Source organism: Bactrocera neohumeralis, chromosome 5 (assembly GCF_024586455.1).
Source record: "Bactrocera neohumeralis isolate Rockhampton chromosome 5, APGP_CSIRO_Bneo_wtdbg2-racon-allhic-juicebox.fasta_v2, whole genome shotgun sequence".
Lineage (NCBI taxonomy): Eukaryota > Metazoa > Arthropoda > Insecta > Diptera > Tephritidae > Bactrocera > Bactrocera neohumeralis.
In genome coordinates this window covers 50,311,484-50,325,560 of record NC_065922.1, presented here as the reverse complement: position 1 = coordinate 50,325,560, position 14,077 = coordinate 50,311,484, and the positions used below count along the sequence as shown (strand labels likewise).

General features: G+C 35.5%; 1 protein-coding gene and 1 long non-coding RNA gene across 6 annotated transcripts in view; one reads left to right on the top strand and one right to left on the bottom strand.

Moving 5' to 3' along the window:
* The window catches only part of LOC126759603 (uncharacterized), a 236,870-nt gene extending 235,760 nt beyond the window's left edge, over positions 1 to 1,110 (bottom strand). For all 3 annotated transcript variants that reach the window (XR_007667026.1, XR_007667028.1, XR_007667027.1), the window contains exon 1: positions 867 to 1,110. This is a non-coding gene — a long non-coding RNA (uncharacterized LOC126759603). The remainder of the gene's footprint in view (positions 1 to 866) is intronic.
* LOC126759599 (zwei Ig domain protein zig-8) overlaps positions 1 to 14,077 on the top strand; it is a 596,656-nt gene that overhangs the window by 555,681 nt on the left and 26,898 nt on the right. For all 3 annotated transcript variants that reach the window (XM_050474475.1, XM_050474473.1, XM_050474474.1), the window contains one exon: positions 1,759 to 1,969. In XM_050474475.1, coding sequence (XP_050330432.1) covers positions 1,759 to 1,969 — 211 coding nt within the window. The remainder of the gene's footprint in view (positions 1 to 1,758; positions 1,970 to 14,077) is intronic.

Below are 14,077 nucleotides of genomic sequence, written 5' to 3'. Positions count from 1 at the left end.
GTTTGTGGATTATTTGCAAAATAGTAAAACAAATCATTCTAAATATCGTTGCAACCTTTTGGACCAGTTGAAGGAAAAAATTTGTAAAAAAAAAGACCCGATTTGCAGAAGAAAAAAAAATTATTTTTCATCAGGACAATGCACCGTTTCACAAGAGCATTTTGACAATGGCTAAAGTTCATTAATTAAAGTTCGAATTGTTGGAGCATCTACCATATTCACCAGATTTGGTCTTAGCGTGGTAAGCGTTTTTCATCAAAGGAAGAGGTCAAATCAACTGTTGAGGCGTATTTTACAGACCTTCCGGATTCTCACTTCAAGGACGGGATCCACAGATTGGTGGATCGTTGGAGCAAGGGTATTAATGTTCAGGGAGATTGTACTAAATAATGAAGTGTATTTTGAATCATAAAACTGTCTTTTTCTTATTAAACGATAAAACTTATTTAACAACCTGGTATATGTAATTATCATTATTCTTCCCAGCTCTTTAATTAAAAGCTGTTTGTCGGGGATATTCACGCAGAGAAGCATTTTGTAGCAAGTTATATGTCCTAATAAAACTTACAAAGCTTTATATGTGTTTTTATTAAAAAAAAACTTTTTTATGTCAATAATTTATTTCAAGCCAAACATTTTCTGTTGTTATTTAGATGCAAAATTAAATTTTTTAATGATACTAAACCACTATTGCACCAAAAACAGTTTACGCCTAAACATAATATATAGCACTTTTCTTTAATTATGCACTTTTAAGGAATCAGAGATAAAAAAACTGTCTGAAAATTTGTAATCTAGTACATAACCGCATACATAAATTGTTACATCATGATAAAAAACTAGTCCGTGAGTTAAAAACTATTCACCTTGATTCACTTTGATGTCAATTTTCGTATTAAAATTTTAATATTTCCATTTGTGTGACAGAACTTTGACCAAATATCTACGCAAACATCATTCAAAGCAATATTTTCAACTTGACCCACAAATCCGATTAACGCGATAACATTAAAACATAATCCTTTTGATTTACAACACATGAGTTATGACAACTTAAATATTAGTTAGCGCTCACAACGAATAGTTCTAAAGCTCTGAAAGTTTGCAATTTCTCACCCGAAACTTTTCAACCGAAAATATAATAATTTTGCAGAGCAAATTGTTGCTGATAGCCACCCGCTCAGTGCAGTGCTTCAGTGCTCTTAGGGGAAAAGTCATAGAAACTGTGAAGTGCCCAAGAGGCGAATGTCACCTGTATAATCCGTCTGCAATTTGTCACAAGAGCACACAAGTGCCACATACATGCACAAATGGCAAATAAAAGACATATGTGAGTTTGTATTTGTGTGTGTGTGTGTGTGTGTGTGTGGGTGAAAGTTGAGTTAAGAGGGCAAATGGAATAAGGAAAAGAGTGATGTAGAAAATTAGCATTTGAAGCACATCAACAACTCTGACACCAACGCTCACACAAACACGCATACATATATACTTACATATGTACATACGTACGAAAGAGAGTGTATGTCAACTGTCACTCTGGTTACTAACTCGTTATGCCCACTTGCAGCAGTCAATCCCGTAGCGAAAGCTTTTAATCTTCTCCCTTTGTATGTGTAAGCAAACCCCACACATACATATGATATAGAATATATACATATTTCTCTGCCTGCACCCACTTGTACTTTTTGCTTTCGTAAACTGAACAAAATTTCGTCATTCATTCATGTTTCCCACTTTTTTTACCTTTTCCGTTTTCAGGTCTCTTGGGTGCGTCATCGTGACATTCACCTGCTGACAGTCGGTCGTTACACCTACACGTCGGATCAACGCTTCGAAGCGATGCATTCGCCACATGCCGAGGATTGGACGTTACGTATACGCTACGCACAACGCAAGGACTCGGGCATCTATGAGTGTCAAATATCAACAACACCACCGATCGGGCATTCCGTCTATCTGAATATAGTGGGTAAGTGACATGAGTTGTTGCTCAAAATCTTTTTTTTTATTTTGTTTTAGTTTTTTGTTTTGCTTTGTTTACATTTGTACATTGTTGTTGTGGTACTTTTGACGCCGGACCCATACTGCTCAAGTGATAAATGACTCGATGCTTTATTAGGGTAGTTGGCAAAAGGTGGCGTCGCATAACACGTTACGATAAATTGCTGGTTTAGTGGGAGAGGCGAATGTTTGGAATGTTGATTTCGGCGTTTTATTCATAAATATTGTTAACTCGAGCACGTCTCGCATTTGTCCCGTCCAACACGGTGGATTGTTGAGCGCGTAAATGATGGAAGTTGGAGAATTTATTCTGAAATACTTTTTAGTATGCCGATCATAGCTAAGTTTGGCAGTTAAGGAGTTGAATAAATAATAGCATTAATTGTAAAGAATTATGTAAAGACAACAGCTATGGCGTTTTTTATTTTAGTTGTTGTGGGGATCTTAAGTTTTGGATATGCGAATTGAAAAAAGTAACTCGGTATTTAACTTTGAACTTTTTTATATAACTTTAAACAAAAGAAAATTATTCTACATCTTTAGGGAAACACCAGGACATAAATCCTATATCTATTCCAAATCGATTAAGTCTGTGAAAGTTCTGAATTTGCTTACAAATAATTTTCGTTCGTTTATGTTTCTATTCCTCCAATACTAAATCAACCTAGACTCAAATACTTATAAATTATGTCTCCTCCTTTCCTTTAACTTTTACAATTTAATAATCTTTACTAAGCATTATGTGCTTTTGTTCAAGTGTGGCTCAAGACTAAAACTTAAAAATATGAGTCCTGTATGATTCCCTATGCTTGGCGCAATTTCGGCAATTCTACTGTTACTGCACTTGGTACTGTTCTTGTCGTTTAGACAACAGGTGAATCGCTGCTACCGCGCTGATATTGGAGTAGCGAAGAATTTGCCAGTTGATTAGAAAATGCTCACGCGGACTATTCCCACGCTTACTGTCTGGTGTGGAGTAGCTCTAAGAACGCTACAGTGGGCAGACTAGCAGACTAATGTGTTAACTGATACAAGCTAAGTTACAAAAATAAGCTTTCCTTTGAAATATTCTTGCCCAGATACGTTAAATCTTTTACCGAAAAATTAATACTAAAATAAAAAAGGCAGCATATGCAAAAACATAAATATTACGCTGAACTAAATTTTCAAGATGAGACGTGTAGTACTTTCCGAGTAGCATTTTCGTTCAATTCAAATAAATAAATTCATAGAAGAACTCTTTTAAAGCTGAACATACTGAGCCTGACTGACCCGAACGCTTTGAAACTTAACCAAATTTGACAATTGCATTCTTGGACAAATTGGAAAAAGTTTTTAGAAACCCACATCGTACTTTACAGCTAAAAAAATAAATTTATTGAAAAACTTAGACTGACCTCCTCTCTTAATCCACATAATAATCTGATATTGGGTTATACCAAAAAGATTAAACAATAGATTACTGGCGGCACATACTCTACTAAAATGAAAGAACTGTTTTGTGGTTACTATATACTTCCTCGTTCCTCGATAGATGATCAGAAAAAAGGATCTGTTATGCAAATTATTATATGACGCTACAATTTTGCGTTTGTGTTGAGCACGCTTTGATGATATTTCGGCATATATGTATGTATTAAAAAACATCAAAAAACAAGAAAAACGTTAATTTCGGCTGCACTGAAACTTTGAATAATACCTTTCACTAATACAAAAGATTTCATACAAGAACTTGACTATAATAGGTTAGCTTATATCGCAATTTCGTATTAATTATAAGGTTGCTTTTAACAACAAATCGAGCCAAATTTCGAAAATATGCTGATTCAAAATTTATTATTATAAAAAATAAGAAAGAACAAACTTCGAATTAACTTGCACCGAAGCTAATATACCCTTCACAGGTGCATTTCTTTTAGTAACTATGTGCTCAGTTTGTATGGAAGCTATATGCTACAGTAATCCGATCTGAACAATTTCTTTGGAAATTACATACATTGTTCCTTAAAAAATAATCTATACCAAATTTCGTGTATATATCTTGTCAAATGCAAAAGTTTTCCATACAAAAACTTGATTCCGATCGTTCAGTTTGTATGTCAGCTATATGTTATAGTTGTCCGATATCGGCAGTTCCGACAAATGAGCAGCTTCTTGAAGAGAAAATGACGTTTGCAAAATTTCAAAATGATATCTTAAAAACTGAGGGACTAGTTCGTATATATACAGACGCACAGACAGACGTACAGACAGACACACGGACAGACGGACATAGAGACGGACGGACATGGCTAAATCGACTCAGCTCAACATACTGATCATTTATATACATACTTTATAGGGTTTTCGACGCTTCCTTCTGGGTGTTACAAACTTCGTGGCAAACTTAATATACCCTGTTCAGGGTATAAAAATAAAAAAATACCTTTAAGTCTGTCTTAATGAACATAGCTAGATCGACTCATCTCGTCATGCCGATCAATTAAAGCTGATATGGTAAACCCTATTCGGGACATAAAAAAGAAATTTTTAAACGTACTGCAGTTTTCTGTATGCAAATTATCACTCCATACGTGTAAAAAATATCATCTGATGTGCTAACATCATACGATGCAATATAATGCAATACGACTCTAACCAAACGCAACGCAACGTCAACGAATACTATAACCGTTGCAGTGGCAAACGTAAGCTTAGCGTTAAGGGATCGTCTCAGTGTGACCCTCCGAAAAATCAATGATTTTTTTTAATGTTGAAATCAAGTAATCAGTCCGATTTTTTTATAAATATATACATTCATGACGAATACAAATTGATTGATTTATGTTTATCTATTGGGTGTATAATAGTTAAATTATTTGTTGAAATGTCAACAAAGGGCCTGTACAATGTCAACGATTACGGCCGCAATTTCGATCTAAAACAAAAATTTCAAAAGGATTTATTAATTTGTACTATCGAGCTTTCTCGCTATGGAACATTATTATTTTTTCGAAATTTGACAAAAATGCGGTGGTTTGAACAAAAGTAGCGAATTTTGTCCTTTTTCTGACAGTTTGTCGTAAAAAATTAGGAAGATATCTTCAAAACATTCCTTTGAGAGTGAGACTCTTTTGAAAAACAACATTCTGAAAACAACGCGTTTAAAAATTGGTGTTGCTATGTTCCCCACTCTAATCCCTTTCTACAAAAAACGCTGTAGTGACCGTAATAATTTGAACTTCGATTTCAAATTTTGAGAGAACGTTTATTGTAGTGGATACATACCGATAATGCAAATCGATTTCTCGAAAATTTCGCACTAAAAAAATTATTTAAGTACAATTAATTGTAATTTCTGAGATGGAATTCAATAAAGTGGCATTTATTTGTTAAAACAAGCTTGAAAGTTTTTTAACTTGCGTAATGATTTTTGACTAGTGTCCACATGAAGCCTAATCAACGAATGCTACGATGGACTACGCAAGCTGAGAAGCTTAAGGGAGGAGTAGAGTTGAGTATTTTTTTTCGAAAGCATAGGCGGGTAACAGAGCTTCCCCAGAATGTCTTGGAAAAAAAACAATTTGTGTTCACCATAACTCGGCTGGAAATTATAAGAAAATAAAAAACTAAGAAAAATTCGTCAAATTATAATAAAAGCTTACCCAAAAATAAATTGTCCAATTTAACACAAAAATTAAATTGCGTTTAGAACTATTTTAGCATTGCAGATTCTGTTGGATCAAATGCTTCTATTGTCCATTCATCAATTTAACCTGACATATGAACTTTGATTGAGTACGAGTAGTACTAGTAGTTGCGTTGAGATCTTGATCCTTGTATTTATGATAATTTATGAGTAACCATTTTTGAGCCTTAAATTTAGTATTAAAGACTTCACATGTTTATTTATATCATTTGGCTTGAAAAATATATTTTTGGACTTTGCTTTTAAGACTGTAATTTTAACGCTGTTTAAAGAATGGCCAAAGAATACTTTATTACCGTGTCTTGCGCCACGTATAAAAAAGTAGTACAAACACCGAATATAGAATTCTCAGTTATGATGTAAGCTTAAGAAGAGTCAACAGCGTGAAACTAAAAAGAACCTTCAGCAAAACTTGCACTGCTTTATTACAATACTATACAAGAAAGAAAAGCACTTGCGAGATCCATGAATTTCAAACGTCATACGAATTCAAACAAAAACATGAAACAAAATTAATTGGTCAGCCATTAAGCGCAGTTCCTGGTATGAATATCCGTGGCTAATAGATTAGATGCCCAGCAAAGCGAGTTGACTATGACGCGAATAGCAAAGGAGTCAAAGTGCCAGCCAACAAAGTGTATCACTCACTGCGACAACTTACTGGCAGAGTGGCAGAGTATGAGTTCGCCGTCTGTGTGCAAAGCCATTTGTAGACGACGCTGTCGGTGCGGCAGTTGACCCCAACACCGAACACCGAACCCCAACTAACTGCCACATCAACGCAACTGCAGAGTGCTTGACGAATGGCAGTTAGTCCGACAGTTTATTGGCCATATTGCTCAGACGCTGTTTGTGCAGCTGTTGACCACTTGATGGCGTGACTTTTTTTCCACTGAAAATACATTTCGCACTGGCTGCCGGCGCAAGCGAGCGATAATGTTGTACGCATGTTGGCGTGGCGGTGGCGGTGCGGTGGCGTGTTGAGCAGCCAGCTGGGCAATGATAGTCACAAGTGCTGCAGTAACTTTTCAACGTTGTATCTCAACTTTTGCCAATCGGCAATCTTCTGCATCCGATGATTCACCTCTTCACATGCCTTTCGCTAAAATGTTGCTATCATTTTTTTTGTTGCTTGTGCTCTACTTTTGGTATATATGCTTTCGATTTTCGTTTGTTTGTTTTTGTTTTTTCTTTTCGCAATTCGTTGTACGCTTGTTCTGTATTTTGATGATTCCCTTGGGCGCCATTTGCAGTTTATAGCTGAACATAAGTTTTACTTTGCTTTTTTGTTTCGTTTTGTTTTGGCTCGTGTGCGGATGTCGCCCTCTCAAGCACTCATACACACACACATTCATGTTTTTGTAAGGTAGCAACACAACCACAATATTGTTGCATAAATCACTTCACACTGCCGTCATGAACGACTTGCTTGTAGTGCCTTACTGCCATGGACCCACACAGACATATACACATACAAACACAAGTGGTTTGCTTGGCTCATAAAATTATGCTATTTCGCACTTTCCATCTCCATTCCACTTTTGATTTCCACCGCTGCGCACGCTGTGCCGTGACGCAATTATCTGCGCACCTTGCTCCTTATTAAGCCGTGGCAAGCAATATTCGCATAATTTTAGATTTCGGCACATTTTACATAGATTTCGTACGAGTGTGTGCGTGTGTTCGGCCATATTTTTTTGACGTTTTCAAATTTTTCCACCAAACGCGCTTCAGAACACATTGACACCTGTTCTGCTGCTCTGCCGCCCTGCCGCCCTGCCTGCTTCTGCTAGACATTTAATTTCTTTATGTGCGCAACGTGGCAAGGTCATGAAATTTGACGCGTCTGTGTCAACTTGTAAATGACAGCGTGAATTGACAATTCGAGTGTACTTTACATGCGCATGGGATCATAAAATCTTAGATATGTATATGCTCCGGTTCTCTGCTGTGCGGTTGAGATGTAAGAAAATACTTTTTAAGACTCTTAAACAAGTCTTTTTATTTGTTGTTGAAATTTAAATATTGCTATTAAAGAATATGGATAACTTTTTAAATACAACTCAAAGTGATCCGGAAAGTAGTTTTCTTCCACAATAATGCTCCTTTTTTGTAAACTTCTCTTACGCCTATTTTCCTGGATTAAGTCATAAAAGTTCGAGATCCTACAGAAAACTCCTGCAGTGGGATATCGGCCATTTGTCGGCAAAAACGCCCTAAATCTATCACAAATCTGCCTTGGAGTTTTATTTATATTTCCCCCTGGATGTATAGAAGTATGATGTCCAAGTTGCTTCGCTTTGATCTGGCAAAAGTGGAACATTCAAGAAGGAAGCGTTGAGATATTTCTCTCTCGTCTTCTTCCAAACAGCTTTGTAGTTGGTATCGTATAAGGTATCACTCCGATCGGACAGAGTCCAGTTAGAACTTCTGAACTGAAAGATAGATCGTACTGAAAGCAGAGAATTCTCGTTGCCCTAGGCCAGAAGAATCTTCCAATTGCACAGCTACTGGCAGTTGACCAACGCTTGCTGAGACCCACACGAAGCCAACGTTTCTGCGCGAGTCCATTCCGTAGTTATTGATGCTAAAGTACCTGTTCTATCAAGTTCATCAGCCTTGGAGTTTTTTACAATATCGTTGTGGTCAGGCACCCAAATCAGTTTGATCATAAAACATTTTGATGTTAAATATAAAGAGTCTAGACTTTAGGCCACAGTTGGAGCGGCCACAGTCAGAGTGAGCTCGTGGCTAATATCGCTGCCCTAATATCGGAGTGGATACTCACAACTTTAAAAGAGGTTACGCTCCGGAGCGGTGGATCTACTGCTACTTCTGCTTGGAAGAAGTTCAGTGTTCAGGAAGCCTATAACTGGTACTGATGGAAAGCTCTAAATAGTGTACTCCTTCACTAAACCTCGTCGCAATTTTCGATCCATTCGTAAAATCATTCAGTCTCTTCCAGCGAGTCCTTTCCTCTGTTGCCTACCGCATTAGGAATTATGTTTAGTCAGAAATCAAAGAACGCTTGGGCCTTGGTGACTTTGGTAGCCGCCAAAAACTTTTTTAAGAAGTCTTAAATTAGTACAAGTTGGTTTTTGTGTGAGCCACATACAGGTGCCCTGAAAACGGATATCATGAAAGACAACGTGAGAAAAGCCCATAACATTGTGTAATAGTGATGAAGTGGTCAATAGTGCTCTTGATAGCTGAGAGTGTAGACTTTTCAAAAAACCGCATGGGTCATATGTATCTAGCATGAAATATTGTAAATGATAAAATGCGTGAGGGATCCGGTCCGAAGAAGAAATATGTTTTTTAACTACCGGAACGATAATGACCCCAGGCTTCTCGAATACAAATTTTTTGAAAAACGAATAAAAAGTTCTCTTCTACCATGAAAACGCGATGCCTGAGAGACTGCGAACTGCTACCCCATTTATTATCTTTGTTTGCAAACTTAAAAAAAACCATCCAGAAATGTACTATGCCAAAAAAGGTATTTTACAGACGGATTGGTTAGACCTACGTTAGGTCAACTGTATCGAAATATAAAGAAAATAGGAGCAAAGCTAATTCACCAGTTACTATATTTTCGTTTTTCCTTTCAACGGTAAGCATCAGACCACCCTAATATACATAAGGGACATTATTATATTTAACAAAAAACGTTTTCAATAATTTTCGGTTCATTATTCAAGTAGGGAAATCGGAGTTTGATTGAAGATGAAATTTAAATTTTTTTTGTATTGAGCAGAAAACATAGAAGCATTTAAAAAATATATTTTGATCCGTGAATTGATGCCACAATTCAGCAGCGTTTGTGTCTGCAGCGAAATGATTCCAAAATTTTTTTATACTCATATTAATTAAAAGAAAGGAGTTAAAAAGAAAATAAAATAAATATTTTTTTCGCAATGCTACTTTATAAAAACATTCCAAAGATTTGAAAAATTGCATTCGTAAGTATACTTTGCTTATATAAATTTACCCACAATTCTATTTAAATAACTCCAGAGTGTGGTAAGCAAAACTGATATCACTGGTGGAGGATGTGTGTGTGTGTGCCAGATGCAGCCGCCCACAAGTCAATTCCGTTTATAGTCCCAAATGATGTCCATCGACAGATAAATAAACACATATTCAAATAGACTAATAAACATATATTTATAGCGTGGGCAAACAGAATAGCTGTATATGAGAGTATATGGGTCAGACTGTTGTCCTTAGTCCATATGCGAACGCATTCAGTTTCAGTGACGATTTATTGGTAGTTGTTTGTATTTGTCTGCACAAGCATGCCGGATGAATCACGAGATATGACCGCCCAAGTATGCAGACTGAAGAGCAGATGCTATCAAAATACCTATTTGGCAAAATAATAATATTGTGCAACAAATGAGTGTCATGTATAAAAATGCATACATATAATGTTTACATTCCATTTCTATTTCCACCACAGTTATGTGTATCTTACTTTATGTGCGTATATGTGTGGCAATATTATTGTGTCTGGTCATACTATTAAAGTTGTAGCAAATTTATTATTTTTATGAGCAGAGGCGTACGAAATATATTTTTACTACAATATTATAGAAGAATATTACTCATACGCCATGTATGAGCAATATATTTGACTTGTTTCTGTTTTATTATTTCTCGCTAATATTTACATAGTCAAAGTTTTAAGTTTAAGGAGACGTATTACAGTGAGAATCTTCGTTGTAGGAAGTCTTTAGTATTTCTATATTTTGCTATGAAATTTTTAAAATTTATAAAAACTTTGTGTATCCGGATAAATCAAACAACATAATATTATTTTATAACAAAAATATTTAAGGGAAGTCTAACAAATTTGCCTTCATTTGAAATTATGTGTCATGAAATATTTCAAAAAAGCTAATCTATTGCTTGCTGAGTTTTCTATAATTATCAGATAAAGTTTGCCTATTAACTCCATACTAATTTTGTTTTGTTTATGAAAAGTTTATCTTTAAGAAATTTAAATTTGTTACACATGCCAACAAGACGAATGTCATTTCCAGTTGCTGAAATTAACTAGCCAGTAAGAGTACCACATCGGTAGGCTGAAGACAAGCCAGTTGATTTGTAGAATAGTAATGACATTAAGATCTAAGATAGAAAAATCAAATCGGTGGAAAAAAGTCATTTGAACCGAAAGGAAAATTTTACCAAGGCACAGAAACTCGTTAACAAACGACACATATTTTGCCAGCACTGAAATTGAGTTGTACCAGAAAGAGTGGAGTGAATTTGGTTCGACTTAAACTATGTGAATATACATATATGCATACATTGTAAATACAATACATACATTAATATACATTGAGGATTCGAAAACTAAATGAGTGAGATTAACAGTCGAGTTAAAATCATCCGTTTGTGCAAGCTGTAACTTGAGTACAAATAAATATATTTTGTCGAAACTTGTTGCACCTGTTTCTCGTAAAATAGTAAAGGCGAGTTCGTAGATGGACGTCAACTGACCACTTTCACTCCCACAAAATGCCGTTAATAGAAAACAGAACTCAAATTTGGCACATCGAATTACATTAAGAAAGGGAATTTGTGGTTTGAAAATTTAAAAAAAGTGGGCAGGGCCACGCCCCTAATAAGTTTACTGTATTTACCTTCCAACCCAATAAAACTATATCGCCCAAATTTACGATAATGTTAAAATAGGTAAAATCGGATGATAACCCCGCCCACTCCCCATATAAAGGTGCGATAAAATAAATGCGTCAGAGACATTAAATTTTAAATCCAGGATGGCACAAGACGCCTCTATAGGAGTCGCGTTCAAAACTGAACGATGGGCACCGCCACCTTTATGTGAATTCACACATCTCCGGACTTGCTGGACTGATGTTAACCAAATTCGGTACATAACATTCTTTTGATATTCTTATGTTATAGTGTGAAAATGGGGGAAATTGGCCATACTTACCATCGAACAATTTCAAATTCCATCTGATTACATAAAAACGGGTGAAAACTTGGCATGGCTTCTGTATAACTAATATAAGAATTTTCGAACATGCGGCTGACTTAATTTACTTCATATTGATTGGTAGTGGTAATTAATGAAACGCAGAGAACATATGTTTTTGTTAATAATAAACGTTAATGGCAAAAATAGCTAAGATCAAGGTTAAATACTACACATATCACTCACAAACCTAATAAAAAATATCAAACTTCCAGTTAGCTTTATACCGTATATATAGACCAATATATAAGGTATTTTAAAAAATTTAACCGAACATATAATATTGGTTATATCATAGTTAAATGTCAAAAATATGTGATAGCGGAACGAATTACCCAAACACCCACATACTAACTCCATATAGTGTGCGACAAAACTAAAGCACAGAATCTACTTTGTCGGTGTTTGAATAAACATAAAATACCCTCAACCTCAATCCTGTTATGAACAAACTACTTTTTACACAAATAGCAAAGTGTTTCTATTCGCTGGCGTGCTGATACATTCAGTTTCAAAACATTTCTCCTTCAGCATGTGGAGAATATTTTTATACATGAATCTGTTCATTATACCATTGATATCATAATTGATCTTACTCCATGAACTGAAAAACCACCCCACACTAGTACATTGCCTCCAACGCGTTTCACCGTGCCTGTTGTAGAACGTGGATTGAGGTGTTGTCCCTTCAGACTGCGTACCAGCTTCAACCCGCCGGTACTTTTCATATTGCACTTGGATTCGTCGGAAAAAAGTAAAGTTTGTCATTTTTTAGTCGTCCAATTTATGTGCGTTTTCGCAAATTGTAGCCGCATCAGTCTGTTCTTCAAAGAAATTTATGGTTGACGAAATTCTACCTTGGAAAGCTCGATCGATCGCTGCTTTTGTATATATCTCTGTGATATAATTAACCATAATTGTCTTGCAATAGATAATTATTATTTTTTATTGCCCGAAACACAGTAACTGCAAAGGCACTGTATTACCTGGTTTGGGTTATCCGTTTTATTGTCGGTTATGAGATCAAATTACTTATATATTGTCGTTAAAGGTAGGTGCCTTATCCTCTCATTCGATAGTATGATTTATTCCCATATTTTATGCTATGACCATTGCCGATCCTCAGTTCTTAAAATTGTTAACAATTTTTTCTTCGTAATCTACAGAATTCTTATTTCGAGCCATTGAAATACCATTTATTTCAGTATACAACCCTCCTTATTTGCTTAACGAATAGCAGCTGCATCTGCACACATTTTTTTCTATTTTGCTAATAGCTACACATACCCAACATTTGCTGATCAATAGAAACCGTTAAGCAAAAAATTAATGCGTATCTATTATTGAATATAGATCCGTTCCACTTTTCATATTAAAATAAATAAATATTATACTCAATATTCCTCATATTGAAGTTTACTTCTAAACAAAAAGAAAAACAATAAGCTCGTTGTGGTTTCGCTCACGAGCTATTATTTAAACCCACACAATGTCTATAACCAAAACTGTTGCATAAGCATAAATGAACGATCATTTAGATGTGTATGTATGTCTATTTGCCTGCTGGCGCTAATATCAGCAAACTGTCTATTAGAGTGTCAATCAGTTAAAGTGTCGTAATGTCAGTGAATTTGTTTTCGCTTTACTTCCTTTTTCCATTTTCGAATTGCTACAGCGCACATATTATTCATGACACTCATGGCCAACCTTCATTTATTTACTTTCTTATTTATTGCATGACTGTGTATGTGTGTGTGTGTGTGGAGCGTTTATATTTGCACAGGATATTTTAGTCGCTCATAGCATTTCATATAAAAACACAAGTGCATGTTTGTTTGGCAGAAGAGCTTTGCTAGTTTATTTGTGACATTTGTCAGTGTTGCTGGAATTGTCGTTTCAATATTGCATTTAAATAAATTGCTTAGCGTGCGAGCGGGATGGAACGTTGACTATCCTTTTGATACGAGTGTTATCTCATTCATCTAATTGACAATCAGTCAACCGAGTTGTAGCGGAAATTGTTGAATTTTTCGGGTTGTCAGTTGTGAGCAACTCAAACTCAAAGTGTTGTCCTTTTGCCCCGTTTTTGTTGATTTTTAACATGGGTTGCAGGCAGCCATTCATTTTTTAACATTACTATTTTTATATGCTCTTATGTTCTGGATGATAAATTACCGTTGTGGCATGAAATAAAGTTTAGTCATGTGAAACGTAATATAAACCTATATGAGAGTTCGTGGTGTAGCATACTATTTTCGCATTATTGTATTTTCTGTTAATTGAAATTGATGCAGAACATTTGATATGGTGTGGAAATAGTCTCAAGGATTAATAGGCAAACGAAATTAGAAACACAAGGCACATTGAATTATATGTTT